The sequence below is a fragment of the Scyliorhinus torazame genome, chromosome 3, assembly GCF_047496885.1.
Source record: "Scyliorhinus torazame isolate Kashiwa2021f chromosome 3, sScyTor2.1, whole genome shotgun sequence".
Taxonomy (NCBI): Eukaryota; Metazoa; Chordata; class Chondrichthyes; order Carcharhiniformes; family Scyliorhinidae; genus Scyliorhinus; species Scyliorhinus torazame.
In genome coordinates this window covers 94,860,653-94,878,781 of record NC_092709.1, presented here as the reverse complement: position 1 = coordinate 94,878,781, position 18,129 = coordinate 94,860,653, and the positions used below count along the sequence as shown (strand labels likewise).

The 18,129-nt window shown below is 41.8% G+C and overlaps 1 protein-coding gene and 1 pseudogene across 1 annotated transcript in view; both read left to right on the top strand.

Annotated features, from left to right (window-relative positions):
* Nucleotides 1-214: 214 nt before the first annotated feature.
* Nucleotides 215-18,129, top strand: part of LOC140408584 (caspase-6-like) — a 40,014-nt gene continuing 22,099 nt past the window's right edge. Inside the window, exons 1-3 of the mRNA XM_072495998.1 lie at nt 215-365; nt 10,958-11,002; nt 13,323-13,356. Coding sequence (XP_072352099.1) covers nt 230-365; nt 10,958-11,002; nt 13,323-13,356 — 215 coding nt within the window. The 5' untranslated portion in view covers nt 215-229. The remainder of the gene's footprint in view (nt 366-10,957; nt 11,003-13,322; nt 13,357-18,129) is intronic.
* LOC140408583 (inosine-5'-monophosphate dehydrogenase 2-like) lies at nt 13,393-16,210 on the top strand (annotated as a pseudogene).

Genomic DNA, 18,129 nt, shown 5'->3' with positions numbered 1-18,129 from the left:
TGTGGGAGTTTGAGGAGTGGGTGGGGGAGTTTGGGAGTGGGTGGGGGAGTTGGGAGAGTGGGTGGGGAGTTGGGGGAGTGGGTGGGGGAGTGGGTGGGGGAGTTGGGGGAGTGGGTGGGGGAGTTGGGGGAGTGGGTGGGTAATGCGTGCGAGCTCCTCTGCACTTGTCAGCCAGCTAGCTGCCCACGGGCTCAGTGACAGCTCGATAGACCAATCAGAGCAGGAGACGATGGGGCGGGTGCCTGCCGGCCTCCAGGAAGCGGCTGCTCGAGGAGAGACAAAGAGCGAAGCAGAGACAGAGACACAGCCCGAGAGGAGGAGAGCCCAGCCCGCCATCGACACCATGGCAGCGAACCCTGAGCCAGGTACTGGGAGCGGGTCCGGCCCGGGACACCAGCAAAGCGGCTGCCCCCCTCCGCGGGTGGGGCAATCCGCTGGGCCGGCGTGGGGAGGGGGTTTGATCTGGGATGGGGGTTCGGAGGCCGGATGGTTTTGCTTGGTGTCGCCAGGTCCAAGGCGGCCACTGTTTGTAAGTCAGCATCACATCGCGGTGCTTCAGTGCCTCTCCCCAGGTAAACACTCACACCTGAGGAGGAGGAAGTCCCTTTAACAATAGAACAACACCGAGTGACTGACACCATTCTGTCACTAAATTCGGCATGTGTTGCTGCAGTGTGAACTATCCATAGGATGCACTGCATTAACTCAATTTGACTTCTCAGACACCGCGAACAGGTGACCTTCGCCACCTGGAAGGTCAAGGACAGCAAGTGTATGGGGAAATCATCACCCTTCAAATGCCCCTCCCTATCTTGCACTATCTGGGTTAGAACCTATATTGTGACTGGGTCACAATCCTACATCTCCCTACCTAATAGTATTGACAGTTCTCCATATTGACTGCAGAAGTTCAGGATGTTGGCTAACTACCACCGCTATGTGTAACTGGGAATGGGCAATAAATGCTGGCCTTGTCACATCTTGACTTAAAACAAAACTACAGCGACTGGAAATCGGAAACCAAAGGACAGAAAATTCTGAAAACACTCCACAGCAATCAGTCAGCTTCTTTGGAGAGAATAGACAACTTATTGCCGTTGACCTTTTCACACGGGTGTCCAGATCTGAAAGGTGAACTTGCCCTTTTGTCCCCAGCAGCAGATTGAGGATCTCGGTTTTGAGTTGGATTGATTTAGAACTAACTGAGCATTTAAAAAACAGAATTCTTGTCAAAAGCAGAATTATTTTGGGGAAGATGAATCTGCATTTGGCTTATTGTGGATTTATTGTGTAAAAATGTAAGCGAAACTAATTCAGTTACGAGATGCCCACAGCAAGCTGCATAATAGTCCTTGCTATGTTGTGCTATCCAATCCAGCCAGCTGTAATGTGGTTGTTTCTCAAAACCGAGAGAGCTGGCAGCATAAGCAAAGGAGAATAAATAGTTACAGTAAGAGCAAGTGTGTACCACAAAATAAACAATGAGTAGCAGAGCTAATCGGACAGAGATGGGTTGTAAAAGTAGACTGAGGAGGCAGAGGTGTGTGTGAGTTGGAGGCGAGGTGTACATGAAGCGAAAGAAAGCAAACTGCCACACCTAGTCAAACAGCCTTTTCTCGCAGTTCCAGTATTAATGTAGTGAATATTAATATAATGAGTGGAAGTGTTATAGAAAATAGTGCCAAACTCACTTTAAAAAAAAAAAAAAATCCCCCATGACTTTTCTACTGGTTTGCTTGTAGAAGTGTCCAAGACTCCAGGACGATCTTAGAGGTTTGACAATGTTATGTGAAACAAAAGGAAAGTGAGCATGTACAATGAACTCAGAGTGGGGAAGAGTGCAGGTCAGAAAGAAGCAAAGGGAAAGAGTGAAGGTGAGCGTGCAATCGAAGCAAAGAGGAAGTTTCGGGGCAGAGTGAGTGGAAACTTGCAGCACAAGCAAAACGTTGGGGTGTGGGAGGTGTGAGAGATGCAACAGGAAAGAATGATGAATGTGTGCACACATCAGAAATGGAGGAATAGAGTGGATGCTCGAAGCTTGCACAGTAAGGTCCTGACTGGCAGTTTCACCTTTTGAAAATGAACATTTTTACATCAGATGCTTTGTCAAGTAAGAGCTGAGGCTGCTTTGTTGTTTTTCCCACCATTTATGAAACATGTAATAATTGGGTGTTGACACAGGTCAGGTAAAGAATCAGACATATGATTGTACACTCTGGACAAAAATGAAGCGAATAATTTTACTCATTTTTCAGAACTGTGAATACAAAAGATAGGGTGCAAAAATTAGATTCGAGTAGGTAGAAAAGGAAAAGTGTTTGCTTCTGAAATGTGGGCTTGAGAATGGGAAAGCGCTTGGATGAAAATGCTATGGAACTTAGCAGAATTTCAATGTTCAGTGCTCTGTATAATTATTTTGAAATAATGACTACCTTTTCACTGAAATGACTTCATTACTAATTACTTGCTACTGCAGGAGCTGAAGATTAAACCCCACGTATTGGAGACAAAGGACTCTCCTTGAGTCTGTTTAAAATAAGAGTGAGAAAGAAGGATTAGAGAAGAGCTAAGAAAAAAAAAAGTGAATTAAACATTAGATAGGCTGAGGTATGACTATGAGTAATGAGGATGTAGAACTCACTATGATGAACAGCATAGCCCTATGAGTAATAAGGATGCAGATGGCCCATTCTTTATAAGGTCAGTTTGGTCCAGATGTTACCTGGTTTATCTTCGAACTTTCTCTCTGAAATACAGTTACTATAAAGCCTATGAAACAATTTTTCCACAATGCAGGTGCTTTGGCACTTAAAATAATCAACCAATCACATCTTTCCACTGCCCAATTTATGATCTCATGAGCCACTTAAAAGCCCCAAAGGAGCATTTTTGTTTGATGATCTTGTTCAATTTATAATGCCAGATGCGCAGTATTTAAATATAGATGAGCTGAGGTATGACATGAGAGTAATAAGGTTGTAGAACTATGACCGGCATAGATGCTTTTAAGGGAAAGATGGATAAGTTGCTGGAATGCATTCATGGAATTACAATTACAGTATATGTGTGAGCTGGCTGGAGATTTGAGGTAACAATCTATGTGAACTGAGGCACAGTGGTTGAAGTAATGTCGGAATACAGAATTTATTCTTATGACTTGCTTCTCAGTAGCACAGTGGTTAGCATTGTTGCTTCACAGCACCAGGGTCCCAGTTTTGATTCCCGCTTGGGTCACTGTCTGTGCGGAGTCTGCACGTTCTTACCATGTTGGCGTATTAGAAACTTCGAAACTTGAGAATGAGAACTTACGTCAGAGGTTATCATGGTCTGTACTGGCTGAAAGAGCCACCCAGAAGGTCTGTAGCCACCGGTGGCCTGGTGGTTAGCACAGTTGCCTCACAGCGCTGAGATCCCAGGTTCGATCCCGGCTCTGGGTCACTGTCCGTGTGGAGTTTGCACATTCTCCCCGTGTCTGCGTGGGTTTTGCCCCCACAACCCAAAAATGTGCAGGGTAGGTGGATTGGCCACGCTAAATTGCCCCTTAATTGGCCAAAAATAATTGGGTACTCAAAATTTAATAAACCAAAACAACTTGCACTTACCAGTAAAAGCAATAATTTGCTTTTATTTTACACTTCTCTGTTCTGTGTCCATTTATCTAAAGACCTATTAATGCAATCAGTACTCTTGAGCAAGTTCTATTGATGAAAAGAAAGAGTGCGAGTTGCAGGTTGACATACAGGTTAGCTCTTGGTCTACCTTAAACTTGAGCATGTAACATTTTATAATGTAATCTTCCCCAAAATAGTAAGAACTCACATAATTGGGATTACTCGCAAAATTTCTGCCTTTAACTCTACCAATCACTTTTGAGACTTTTAGTTGAGGGTATATTTTTGGACTTGGCTACCATGCTATATATACTGTAGCTCACAAAATTATGGCTTATTCTAGTAGAGCTTATTTCTGGGAAGACCAAGCCAAAAGTGTTTAAATTCTAGTTTACTGCAGTGAAAGCTGTTTTTAGTTGGGCCCTTAGGAGTCCTGCTATTTATAGTGATTTCTGCAGTAGTTGAAAGTTCACTCTTGGTAATTTAGTCAATTTTGCTCACATGAAACCAACAATTATTTTGTTTGTATTAAACAATTTTAAACACCACACAATATATTTTTCATAATTTCCATTCAAATTAACTAAATTCAAAAGTCTAGATTGTAAAGAATTGTTTTATGTCAGGAAGATGCAATTTTTAGACTATCAAACCCAAGGTATTTTATTAATGCCTTTATAGCTAAGGTAAGACACAAGTGTAATTTGAATTGTGATAAAGTGCAAAAAAAAATAGTCTATGAAACAAAAGGTCCATTGTAATCTTGCTATTGAAATATTTATTCATGTTAACTGAGGTTTGTGTTTGATTACTTAATTGCATTTCCCCATATTTCATTAAGAAGTCTTACAACATCAGGTTAAAGTCCAACAGGTTTGTTTCGATGTCACTAGCTTTCGGAGCGCTGCTCCTTCCTCAGGTGAATGAAGAGGTATGTTCCAGAAACATATATATACACAAATTCAAAGATGCCAGACAATGCTTGGAATGCGAGCATTAGCAGGTGATTAAATCTTTATAGATCCAGAGATGGGCTAACCCCAGGTTAAAGAAGTGTGAATTGTGTCAAGCCAGGACAGTTGGTAGGAATTCGCAGGCCAGATGGTGGGGGATGAATGTAATGCGACATGTAATGCATATTCATGAGTAAAAGCTTGAATAATCCCATTGTAGCAATAGCAGAGATTAAAATCTAAAAATTAATATTTGGTAGGATAGTGCTGCGAATCAGCACTGGCTGGAATAGGCCATGTGATTGCGTCTTACGTAATGTCATGAAATAAAACTCTACCTCAAATCAGTTTGCAACCTAATGCAATGCTGTCTGAACAAAGCATGTGATTGAATTACGTAAGCCCCTCATCTGTTCCTGTCTGCCTTGGGAATCACGACAGACAAAACAAGGGTTGCTGTAAACTGAATTAGAAAACAAATCCAGCCACCATTTGAAATAGAAGATAGGGTGTGTTTCCGAGGGATGATGCATCACTGCCTTTAGATAATACGGAAAGATGGCGTGCCGTCTGAATCCCTGCATTTGTTACTGCTTTGTGATATATAAATGTGCACACATTTAAACGTTTATCTGTAGAAGCAAGAATTTTTAAAGAGCAGTGCAGTCTGAAGCAGGAAGTGTAAGGATATTTAATTCAAGGTTAAATCAGAAAGTAAAATAAAGAGTGGGAAAGTAAGATGGGATGGAGAGAAGCTGTTGGAATGCATTCAAGGAATTACAATTGCAGTACATCTGTGAGCAGGCTACACATTTGTTAATGTAAACTGGGACACGAGAGTTGAAGGTAGGACTGTGACAGCAGGGCTATTTGGGCAGTGGTGGTCTGTTGTAAACCGAAACATCATGTTGTTTTCCTATTTTGTTTTTTGGAGTTAAGATCTGTTGATTACAAAAGTATTTAAAATTAACTAGAATGTTGCATATAGGAGCTAGTTTAGCTCAGTGGGCTAGATAGCTGGTTTGTGATGCAGAACAAGGCCAGCAGTGCAGGTTCAATTCCCGTACCAGCTTACCCGAACAGGTGCCGGAATGTGGCGACTAGGGAGTTTTCACAGCAACTTCATAGTTGTGACAATAAAAGGTTGTTATTATTATGTATTAAAAAAGTAGCATTTTCTAAGTTCTAAGAGAGCTTATACCTAAGCCCCACTGAAATTAAATGGGATGGGTGGGGGTGGGGGGAGTGGAAAGAAGAGACCACTTTAGAAACTACACCATTCTAAATTTACTAACTCGAATGATCTCATGGCCAATAAATTATATGATTTGTATCTTCTATTTACCGTGTGCTTTTTTTCAAAAAGAAAATGAACTAAAATTGCTGCAACAGGCAAAAACCATTTCAATAAAAACCAAATTGTGCAGTCGGTGACAACATTTGCTTGCAAAGATCAGGCAGTCTCTAATGTGGTTGTCCTCCTTCCTGATCATTTGAATCTGGCACCAAGTTGAGGGGATCTTCAGTGATGTCATCAAACAGGGCATGCTGCCAATCCCATTGAAGAATTCTCAAGATAGCAGGTACTTATTCCAAATTTGATAGCGGATTCAAGATTGGGACCTGGATATTAGAATATCATAAATTGTGGAAAAAATTATTAAATAGCTATAATAGCATAATCATAATTGAAGGGTTCAACATTACAGATATTAATTTTCAAAAGCCAGACACTGTACCGAAGATAATATGAACTACTAGCTGTTTAAAAACCCAGGTACACCTCATTAAACAAGGCAAGACTCTTTCAGGTTCTGATGTAAAATCACAGGCCTGAAATATTAACTCTGTTTCTCCACAAATGCGGTCAGACCTGCTGAGTATTTCCAGCATTACATTTTTCAGGGGTTTCCAATGGTGATAATATAGCGTAAATGGGGAAGTTCTTATTAGTGCAATGACTTTAAAGTTGCCGATTACTATCTGCAGGGACCTCCATAGTACACTCTGGAGGAGGCAGGGAATCACAGGCAGCAACTTCTGAATTTCTGCTATCTTACCTTTATTACTGCACATGTGCAAACTTAATCGGTTTCACAGGTTAATAATAGTGAATGCTGATGGTTTCGTCATTGACACAACTGTAAGAAAATATCAAGTACCAAATATAAATAGTTCTAAATGAGGATTAGGCAAAACCTCTACATTTTTAGATTGAAAAGCTGACTGTAACGCCCGTCTGCATGGACTCCAAAGTACGAGTTTACACCAAATAAAGTATCGAATATCAGCATTTTCTTTCGGGGTTTGGAGAAATATCCTCAACAGGTCCCAGAATATAAATCTTGTTCCCTCTTCATTTTGTTACTCTCCCCACTCCAGTACCAAATGAGGAGTATTACACATGCCTAGAGCTTTTAAATAGCCAGGGTTCTACCACCTTCAGTATAATTCCTGACCAGTGCACAAGGTTTTCAATGGTCTGCTCTCATGGGCAGAGAAGTGGCAATTGGAATTCAGCCCAGAGAAGCGCGAGGTACAATTTTAAGAATCTGGAAAGTACAAATCTTGTGAGCTGTGAGGAGGAGGATGGTGTAGAACATCAAAATGACATGGGTTAATGAAGGGCAGACAAGTGGCAGATTAAATTTAATGCAGTGAAGTGATTTCATTTTTCTTAGAAAAAACTGAGACAAGTAAACAAAAGGGTCCTTTTCCAAAGGAGGTACAAGAGTAGAGGACGTGGGCATATATGTGCATAAATCACTGAAGGTGGCAGGACAGGTTGAGAGAGTGGTTAATAAAGCAGACAGCATCCTAGGCTTTATCGAGAGGGTCATAGAACACAAAAGCAAGGAAGTTGTGTTGAATTTGTATAAAACACTGGTTTGGCCTCAACTGGAGTCCAGCTCTGGACACACACACTTTTAGGAAAAATGTGAAGACATCGAGAAAGAGCAGAAAAGATTCACAAGAATGGTCCCCGGGATGAGAAACTTCAGTTACGTAGATAGATTGGAGAAGTTAGGACTGATTTTCTTTGAGAAAAGGAGGTTGAGAGGAGATTTTATGGAGGTATTCAAAATCATGAGGAGTTTGGACAGGATAGGAAGAAACTGTTCCTATTGATGGAAGAATCAAACCAAAGGCTGCAGCTTCAAGAAGCAATGATAACATAAGAAAAACCTCATATAGATGGCCTCTTTATTCTATGATCCTTGTATGCCAGGTAACACATTATGAATGCTTCAAGGCAGAGAATGCACAGTAAATTATAGGCCCGTATAGCGGATCACAAGTCCAATAGGATTTTTTTATCACATGCTGAAGGTTGTAGGACAGGGCAATAAGGTAGATGAGATGGCATACAAGATATTTTCCTTTATCAGCAGAGCCATAAGAGCAGGGACTTGCAGGAACTGGATCTGTATAAAACCCAAATAAGGCCACGGCTAAGAGTACTGGGAACAGTTCTGGTCACCGCATTACAGGAAGGAATGCGATTGCAACACTGCAAAGGAGTTTGAGATTGTTTCTGGGAAAATTGGAATTGCATCTATGTGGAACGATTGGATAGGCTGGAGTTTTCTTTGGAACAGAGGAGGTTGACGGGAGATTTAATTAAGATGTATAAAATTAAGGATCTATTTTCCTTAGCAGAGATCAATAAAAACTGCATAGATTTGGAAGAATTTAGAGGGGAGTTGAGGTTGGATCTTTTCACCCAGAGGGTTGTAGGGATCTGGAAATCTCTGGTAGAGGCATAAAGCCATTACATTTTTAAAAAAGGTACTTTGGATATGCAAGTAATTTGAATAATGAAATTACTACACTGTCAGTAACCCAGTTACACCTCATTCAAGAGCTGCAATTCTTTCAGGGGTATTTACCACACAACCAGAGCAGGGAAACATTGGCAGAGAGTGTCCATGTTACTCCACACATGTGCAAACTCTTGAAGTTGTCAGTTTCATTGGGGTAATGATGGAGAATGCTGACTGCTTCATCGTCGTTACCACTGAAAAAGTCTGGGCCATTACTTTGACATTCTGAAGCTAATCTGTTCAGTTTTAAGTAAAGATACCAGTTGTACTTTTTTTTACATTACAAAAAAAGATTAAATCTATACTGCACAGTGTTTAATAACCCTGGACTGGACTAAACAGGTTTAACTAGTGTTGCATTTACTTCCTTAAGCACAATGTGACTACATTGTGGTTGAATCATTTTAATTCTGTTTATTCATTTTAGATGTTTTAATTCAACTTGAGAGTTGCAGATAAAAATTTGGCAAACTTTTATTTCTCCGTTATTCCTATCGGACCCAATATCCATCTCCTAGGGAAAGGTCAATGCTGTTAGCATCTCATTCTAGGCTAGCATTGTTCTTTGTCCTCGTCTTTGAGAAGTCTTTACCTAGCACGTACGGCACAGAAACAGGTCATTCCTTTTCATCAGCCTGTGCTGATGTTCGTGCTTTACTGAAGCCTCCTCCCATCTTTCCTCATCTAACCCCTTATTCCATGTCCCCCATTTGCTCCTCTAGCCTTCCCTTAAATATCTCTATATTATTCACTTCAACTACTCCCTGTAGCATTGACTTCCACATTCTCACCAGGAGTAGAGGATTTTGCCCAATTCCCTGTTTAAAAAAAATAAAAATTCATTCATGGGATGTGGGCGTCACTGGTTAGGCCAGCATTTATTGCCCACCCCTAATTGCCCTTGAAAATTTGGTGGTGAGCTACCTTCACAAACTGCTGCAGTCCATGTGGTGTAGGTATATTTCCAAGTCCGGATGGTATGTGACCTGGAGGGAAACACCCAGATGGTGGTGTTCCCATGTGTCTCCTGCTCTTGTCCTTCTAGATGATGTGGTGTTGGGTTTGGAAGGTGCTGTCTCAGGAAACTTGCTGAGTATCTAATATTGATGGCCCCTAGTTTTGTCTCCCTTGAGGGGTGACACTCTCTGTCTCCTCTCAAAATCTTCTTAGTTTTTTTTTCCAATTAAGGGACAATTTAGCACGGTAAATCCATCGATCCTGCGCATCTTTGAGACAAAGGGAGAACGTGCAAACTCCACACGGACAGTGACCCGGGGCTGGGATCGAACCCAGGTCCTCGGCGCCGTGAGGCAGTAGTGCTAACCACTGCACCACCATGCCTTCCTAAATCTTCTTGTAATTTTAAAGATCTGTTGGGTAATTCCTCAGCCTGCACTTTTCCAGAGTAAATGAGACCCAGCTTGTTCAAACTTTTGTAAAGAGTATAATCTTGCAAAACTGGAGGAGCAGCACCTCCTCTTCTGATTAGCCACCGTACAGCCTTCTGAACTCAACAACTTGAAACTGTCAACTTTTTCCTCCATCTTGACTCCCTTTTTTTTCTTTGTGCCAACTTCATCCCACAGGGCCATCTGTCACTTCTTTAGTTTTGCATTGACCGAGCACTGCTCTTTGTTTTCTTGTTAACACATTCTGCTAACTTACCTTTATGCCACTATCAGCATCTTCTTTAGTCTTTGATACTATCATTAACATTCCTTTTGTCTTGTGTCCATGGCATCTTTGTCAGTCTCTCCTTAGCTCCCACCTATCCCAACCTTCTATTCTGCTCCAGCTCTGTCCCTGTCCAACTACATAATTCATCACATTTCTATCCCTCTGAAAGACAGTGATATGGACTTGAAAAGTTAACTCTGTTTCTCTCCGTGCAGCACGGTGGCGCAGTGGTTAGTTAGCATTGCTACCTCACGGCGCCAAGGTCCCAGGTTCGATTCTGGGTCACTGTCCGTGTGGAGTTTGCACATTGTCCCCGTGTTTGCGTGAGTTTCGCCCCCACAACTCAAAGATGTGCAGGGTAGGTGGATTGGCCACGTTAAATTGTCCCTTAATTGGAAAATATGAATTGGGTACTCTAACATTTATTTGAAAAAAAACTGTTTCTCTCTTTACAAATGAGTTTATCCAGCATTTTGTGTTTTATTTCAGATTTTCAGCATCTATAATATTTAGCTTTTGTCTGTAGCTCTGTTACCCTCTTCGTAAATGGCTTTTGCACCCTCTTCAGCGCTTCTACATTGTTATGTACAGTCTGGCTGGATTTACCGTGACTGGCTTTGTAATGAGGCGATCTCTTCCTTTCATTTGAATGGAGCATGTTTGAGATGTGTTCATCTTGTAACACAATTGAAGATCGCTACAAAAAGAGATATTTTGTCAAAACCCGTCAGCAATGCTCAAGCTCTTGCCCAAACAATGTTTGAAGATGTAGCTAATAGCGAATATAGTAGTATTTCATCTTTGTTCAGCTGCTATTTAATATTGATTAGATCTACTGTCAATATTCTGTGCCATATTCAGCTTTATTTAAAAAAAAATACTTTGTTCATAGGTGTTACTGTTCAAGATAGTAAATCTGGTGAACAAAATTCGAATGGTAAGTAAATCCATGTTTTATTTACAAAAAGAAAGATAACATAAAATCAACAATATTTTATGTGCATTTCTGGACTGGAATTACAAGTTCTTATTTATGATCACTTCTATAAAACCTTTTCAAAAGGGGAAGGGACATTGTATAAAGAGAACAGAACTATGATGCTTATGCGTTGTTTCTCACCATAAACCCAAAAGGTTGAGATACTGAGTTATACTACGAAGAAGCTGAACCAGTGACATTAACCTGAAGTATTTCCAATGTAATTGTTGGGCAGATAATTGAGTTCTCCTGCACTGTCATTTATTATGATCTTATCTAAGGCGTAAGCTCCTTGCCTCCTTTTGAAATTCAACTGCGAAAAAAAAATATCAGAATCATCAATTATCTCCTAATGCAAATATCTACAATGTTGTGTTTACTTGTAGAACTCCCAACGTGGCCCTATTCACTTTAAATGCCTTCTTTTCATACCTAGATTTTTGGACGATCTCAATTCCACAGACCTTCAGTTCCTGGCTTATTTAAAGTGATCACACACTGACTCCCACACACAGCATTTCTATAGACCAACACAATATCCTCAAAAATATTCAAACAATAACATTTTCAGTACAATGGGTTCAATTTCAATCTTGAGGATAGCAAGGCAATGTTTTATAATGGGTGGTGATGAGTGATTAACAACATTAACTTTTGCAGGATTTAAAAAGTTTTCATGGTTCAGCAATTGCAAGGTGACAGATAAATTACTACTACCTGAATGGGATAGTGGCGCAATACCTCAGCCTTCCTGTCTCTCTGTGGCATTCAACATGGTTACCCATACCATCTTCCCCCAATGCCTTATTTATGATCTGTCACTATTGGACTGTCTTTGTGGTTCCCCTCTTGCTGTCCCAATCAACCAAACATATTTTCAGCTTTGGCTACTCCCTTATCTTCTGCATTACAGGAAGTTAGTGAATTGTTGCATTTATTGATTTTTGCTGATCCTGGGGGAGGTGCGAGTCTGAATCATGTCAAAACTGATAATATATTGCTACTATCTACTTGGGATTTTGGGATTTTTAATGGGTAGTTATAGTTTCTGACCTAGGTTCTGAGGCAGGTGGTTTATTACTGTGTTCCCCATTCATCTGCAAATTCCTGCTTTGTTTTGTGTGCAGCCTATTCTATCAGTAGCTATGTTAAATTGGTGTTTGCTATGTCTCTAAATGTATTTTTAAACTTCAAATTAACTGATGGTATAAATATGTATAGACCATTTAAGTAATGTAGGTAAATTTGATGCAGAAGTTGATAAGTTACTGGAGGACTCCAGTATGGAATACAATGTTGACAAATGTGAGGTTATCCATTTTGGTAGGAATAACAGCAAAAGGGATTATTATTTAAATAAAATATTAAAACATGCTGCTGTGCAGAGAGACCTGGGTGTGCTAGTGCATGAGTCGCAAAAGTTGGTTTACATGTGCAACAGGTGATTAAGAAGGCAAATGGAATTTTGTCCTTCATTGCTAGAGGGATGGAGTTTAAGACTAGGGAGGTTATGCTGCAATTGTATAAGGTGTTAGTGAGGCCACACCTGGAGTATTGTGTTCAGTTTTGGTCTCCTTACTTGAGAAAGAACGTACTGGCACTGGAGGGTGTGCAGAGGAGATTCACTAGGTTAATCCCAGAGCTGAAGGGGTTGGATTACGAGGAGAGGTTGAATAGACTGGGACTGTACTCGTTGGAATTTAGAAGGATGAGGGGGGATCTTATCGAAACATATAAGATTATGAAGGGAATAGATAGGATAGATGCGGGCAGGTTGTTTCCACTGGCGGGTGAAAGCAGAACTAGGGGGGCATAGCCTCAAAATAAGGGGAAGTAGATTTAGGACTGAGTTTAGGAGGAACTTCTTCACCCAAAGGGTTGTGAATCTATGGAATTCCTTGCCCAGTGAAGCAGTAAAGGCTCCTTCATTAAATGTTTTTAAGATAAAGATAGATAGTTTTTTGAAGAATAAAGGGATTAAGGGTTATGGTGTTCGGGCCGGAAAGTGGAGCTGAGTCCACAACAGATCAGCCATGATCTCACTGAATGGTGGAGCAGGCTCGAGGGGCCAGATGGCCTACTCCTGCTTCTAGTTCTTATGTTCTTCTGACTCTCGCAGCCCTGATATAGTCTGCATTATTTTAGTGTATTCAACTGCTTCATAAATACTTCAGTTGGTAAGGCCTGAAAAAAAAGAAACGCAAAATGCTCAAGGCAGCAAATGACGGTATGGTGTTAAGTTTGAATTGATGATAAATTCTTTTTCTTTTTTTTTTAGTCGTCTGTGAAGTTGATTTTCCAACTATTCAAAGGTATGAAATGCTTTTAAATGTAACTTTTATTTATTTTAAAGATGAATATCCCACAATTTTATTTGTGATCACTTTTCAGTCATTTCGGATCGCACTATCTGGTGGAGGGGAGAGAAACCCATCGCTGGTACCATGTAGGGTTGCCAACAGTGGGTGTATTCCAGGTGGTTCCATCACATGACCTTCAACTGCAGTCCCACCATTGGTCCATCCTCCAGGTCCACATCCTGCCCTCCAATTGGAAAATAGACCGGCTGTTTGTTATTTGGATTTGTTTATTGTACAGTGAAAAGTATTTTTCTGCGTGCAGCTCAAACAGATCATTTAGTACATGGAAAGAAAATACATAACAGGGCAACACATGGTACACAATGTAAATACACGGACACAGGCATTGGGTGAAGCATACAGGAGTGTAGTATTAATCAGATCAGTCCATAAGAGGGTCGTTTAGGAGTCTGGTAACAGCAGGGAAGAAGCTGTTTTTGAACCTGTTAGTGCGTATTCTCAGACTTTTGTATCTCCTGCCCAATGGAAGAAGTTGGAAGAGGCTCTCTCTCTCCCTCGTGCTGAGCTGATGGAGCCGCTCCCTGGGGCGGCCTCGGGTTGGGGTTCGGGCCGCGCCGCCAGCAGCCCCGCGACCCAGTTCCTGATCAGCGGGGACACCGGGTGCGTCCCAGAGGACGGACACAGCGGCCACCAGCTGTTCGGGGCCGGAGAGGGGCAGACCTACAATGATTTCCTCATCCTGCCCGGGCACATTGACTTCACTTCTGACCAAGTGGACCTTGCCTCCGCACTCACCAAGAAGATCACCTTAAAGACACCCCTGGTCTCCTCTCCAATGGACACAGTGACTGAGGCTAACATGGCAATCGCCATGGCGTTGATGGGAGGAATTGGATTAATTCACCATATTGTACCCCCAAGAGTTCCAGGCAAATGAAGTGCGAAAAGTGAAGAAATACGAGCAGGGATTCATCACTGACCCAGTGGTCATGAGCCCCTCGGAAAAGGGCGTGCAGAACGTGTTTGAAGCAAAAGCTCGTCACGGATTCTGTGGAATTCCCATCACAGACACCGGGAAACTTGGTGGGAAATTGGTTGGAATCATCTCCTCCCGTGACATCTACTTCCTGACGGAAAAGGAGCACGACCGTTACCTGGCGGAGGTGATGACAAAGCGAGAAGATCTGGTGGTCGCTCCAGCTACTGTCACTTTGAAAGAAGCAAACGAGATATTGCAGTGAAGTAAGAAAGGGAAACTGCCCATTGTCAATGACGATGACCAGTTGGTGGCCATCATCACTCAGACAGACCTGAAGAAGAATTGCAATTATCCACCCGCATCAAAAGACTCCAAGAAGCAGTTACTATGTGGAGCTGCAGTGGGCACCCATTCCATATCGATTGGACCACCTGGTGCAGGCTGGTATGGACGCTGTAGTTCTGGATTCCTCCCAAGGGAATTCCATCTTTCAGATTGACATGATCAAACACATCAAGGACAAATACCCGGACCTGCAGGTCGTTGTTGGAAATGTCACTGCAGCACAGGCGATTGATGATGCTGATGTGGATGCTCTGAGAGTGGGAATGGGAAGTGGCTCCATCTGTATCACACAGGAAGTGCTGGCTGTGGGCAGTCCTCAGGCCACAGCTGTTTACAAGGTCGCAGAGTACGCAAGGAGATTTTCCGTTCCTGTGATAGCAGACGGGATTCAGATGTTGGCCACATTGCCAAGGCCCTGGCACTGGCAGCATCGATTGTGATGATGGAATCTCTGCTCGCTGCCACGAGTGAAGCTCCTGACGAATATTTCTTCAAAGATGGAGTGAGGCTGAAGAAGTATCGTGGAATGGGCTCCCTGGATGCGATGAACAAGCACATGGGGAGCCAAAACCGCTATTTTAGTGAGTCGGATAAGATTAAAGTGGCTCAGGGGGTATCTGGCACTGTCTAGGACCAGGGCTCCATCCACAAATTTGTTCCCTCCTGATTGCTGGGACCCAACAGTCTGTCACAGCTCAGAACGATGATGTACTCGGGAGCTGAAATTTGAAAAGAGAATCTTGTGTGCTCAACTGGAAGGTAGTGTTCATGGGCTGCACTCGTATGGCAAGAGACTTCTCCAGAAATTCCAGTCTCACGCCAGGATTCTGGTTCTCGTTGATCATTTCCAGACAAATTTCCAAAAATCCTATTTCAACTTTTCATCAGCTTGAAATTTATACCGGGAAGCGATGGGAGAGGATGTGGGACTCAGGAATTCACACTAACTGTTTGATTCTGCATGTCTGATATCTTCGATTGCTGAATTGTGTAGATACTTTACCAAATGTGTTTTATTTTTGTTAGTGGAATGAAATTGTTTGGCATAACGTAACCTACACCGTTAAATGTCAAAGCTGCTGCTGGGCGTGGCACTTTGATGTCACTGAGTGTGTTGGTGTTACTGAGTGGGTTTGTGTTACTGAGTGGGTTTGTGTTGGAGTTTCTAACCCCTGCACAGCCACGGAGAGTTTGTTCTCAGGTCTAACATTGCATATTTATACCAAGATTATTACTGTGACTGGTTCCTTTGCATCTGCTACTGCCACTTAAGTACCGCTCTCTGAAGCATTGAGCAACCGGTGTTTCGTGAGGCATCCTAAATCAGGACACGTGTCCATAAGGCTGTTGCCCAGCAAGGTCCATTGTTTGTGGAATAATTAATGGCTCAAAATGTTGACAGATGAATAGCATTCATTTTAAAAATGGGATTATGGCTTCGAACTGGTTGTGTAATACCTGATTCAGCATCTTAAACAGGGTTCCGATTGTAGTTTAAACTGTTCTAAAACGAATGATGTTTCAGGCAAAAAACTCCTTTACTCCTCTGGTGCAACCCAGGAGAAAAATCATAGGGGGTTGAAAAGAATTGGTGCTTTTCTTTGAATATTTTCACTTATTGGTTATAAAACATTGGAGAGGAGAGTGGAAGGCAGTAAGACTGTTTAACTAACAGTGATGATTAATCCAACTGGATAACTTTTAAAGGTGCACCATAGAAATGAAAATGAAAATCGCTTATTGTCACAAATAGGCTTCAAATGAAGTTACTGTGAAAAGCCCCTAGTCGCCACATTCCGGCACCTGTTCGGGGAGGCTGTTACGGGAATTGAACCATGCTGCTGGCCTGCCCTGGTCTGCTTTCAAAGCCAGCGATTTAGCCCTGTGCATCATAGCCTGGTATGGCAACTGCTCGCCTCAAGACTGCAAGAAACTTCAGAGAGTCATAAACACCACCCAGTCCATCACACGAACCCGCCTCCCATACTGACTGTCTACACCTCCCGCTGCCTTGGGAAAGCGGGCATCACAATCAAAAACCCCTCCCACCCGGCTTACTCACTCTTCCAACTTGTTTTTTTATTTCCACCATTTTATTCCAGCCCGAGATGAAGGCACAGTTCCAATAGTTTTCTGATTACACTTTGCACCCAGCTCTATAGTCCAAGAGGAGATTATGAACCAAAATCAGGAAGTATTTGCAGTCTAATTGACTATGGAAGCGTCAGAACAGAGCCTGATAACCACATTGATTCCAGGGTCTCTCTGTAACCATCTGATTCCAGGGTCCCTGTGTAACCATCTGAATTAGCCAGTTTTACCCTCTGCATCCCAGGCATGAACTGCAGTAATCCCACCACCATATTCATTGCAGCAGAATGTGTGAGGGATGGTACCTGGGAGGGCAGTGTCCAGGGAAAATGGTCTTTATTTCACATGTTTAATTAGAAGCTGAGCTGATTTTGCTCAAGGCAGCAACTGGCGGGGTCTCACCCTTTCAATCAAACTGTTCTTTAATGTAATTTCTAACATGGTTGCACCAGAGGAATAAAGGAGTTTTTTGTCTGAAACATCATTCATTTTAGAACAGTTTAAACTACAATCAGAACCCTGTTTAAGATGCTCCTGGAGCTTAATCTTCAATTCTTGGCGAGTTGAGGACAATTCTGGAGGGTTGGTGGCCTGAATAAATGGAGGAATATAAAACATTTTAGTTGTCTTTAAAGCTACGACTCAACCATTCAAGACCAGGATCGCAACCTCCAGTTACACAGATGTTGCTCAAAAATCTGCATGATTTAACTGATAGTAAAGATAAGTGTCTGAGGAATTTTACATGATCACATCCCTCCAAATCGACAAAGGCTGGCTTTGCTCTTTGTGTAAGTTTTTAATTTTTTTTTGAATGGCTGGAGAATTTAAATGAGATTTTAATTTTGCTTATTCTTCCCATTGTAATTTTGCGTATTCTTCCCATTTTCCTACAATGGTACTAACATAGAGTACTGAATGATGAGAAACTGAAGGGAATTTATCAAGACCGCAAACATATAACCAAATTCATCAATATTCCACCTAGAGATTTTTTGAAAGACTTAATGACAGACCAAGCGGCATTTGAACCAAAATGTGTTAATTTAACTTTTTTTGCATGGATACAAAAGAATAAATTGCAAATCAAATGTTAAAATGACTTTATTGAAAATTATATTCACTTCTTGGTTTGTTATGGTGCTCTTTGCACATTATTATTTTTATTTCTCAGGGCGAAATGGACAGCTCAGCAGCAGTTCTCCACTTTTTAGTTGTGCCCTGTACGCTTGTTAAAAGTGGCCAAGCAGAGTGCTGTGAGGCCATTCAGCTGTTCAAGTTGCATAGGAGCATAGTGGTTATGCTCCTGGATGTGATCCAGAAACCTGGGCTCATCTGGAAAAGCGAGT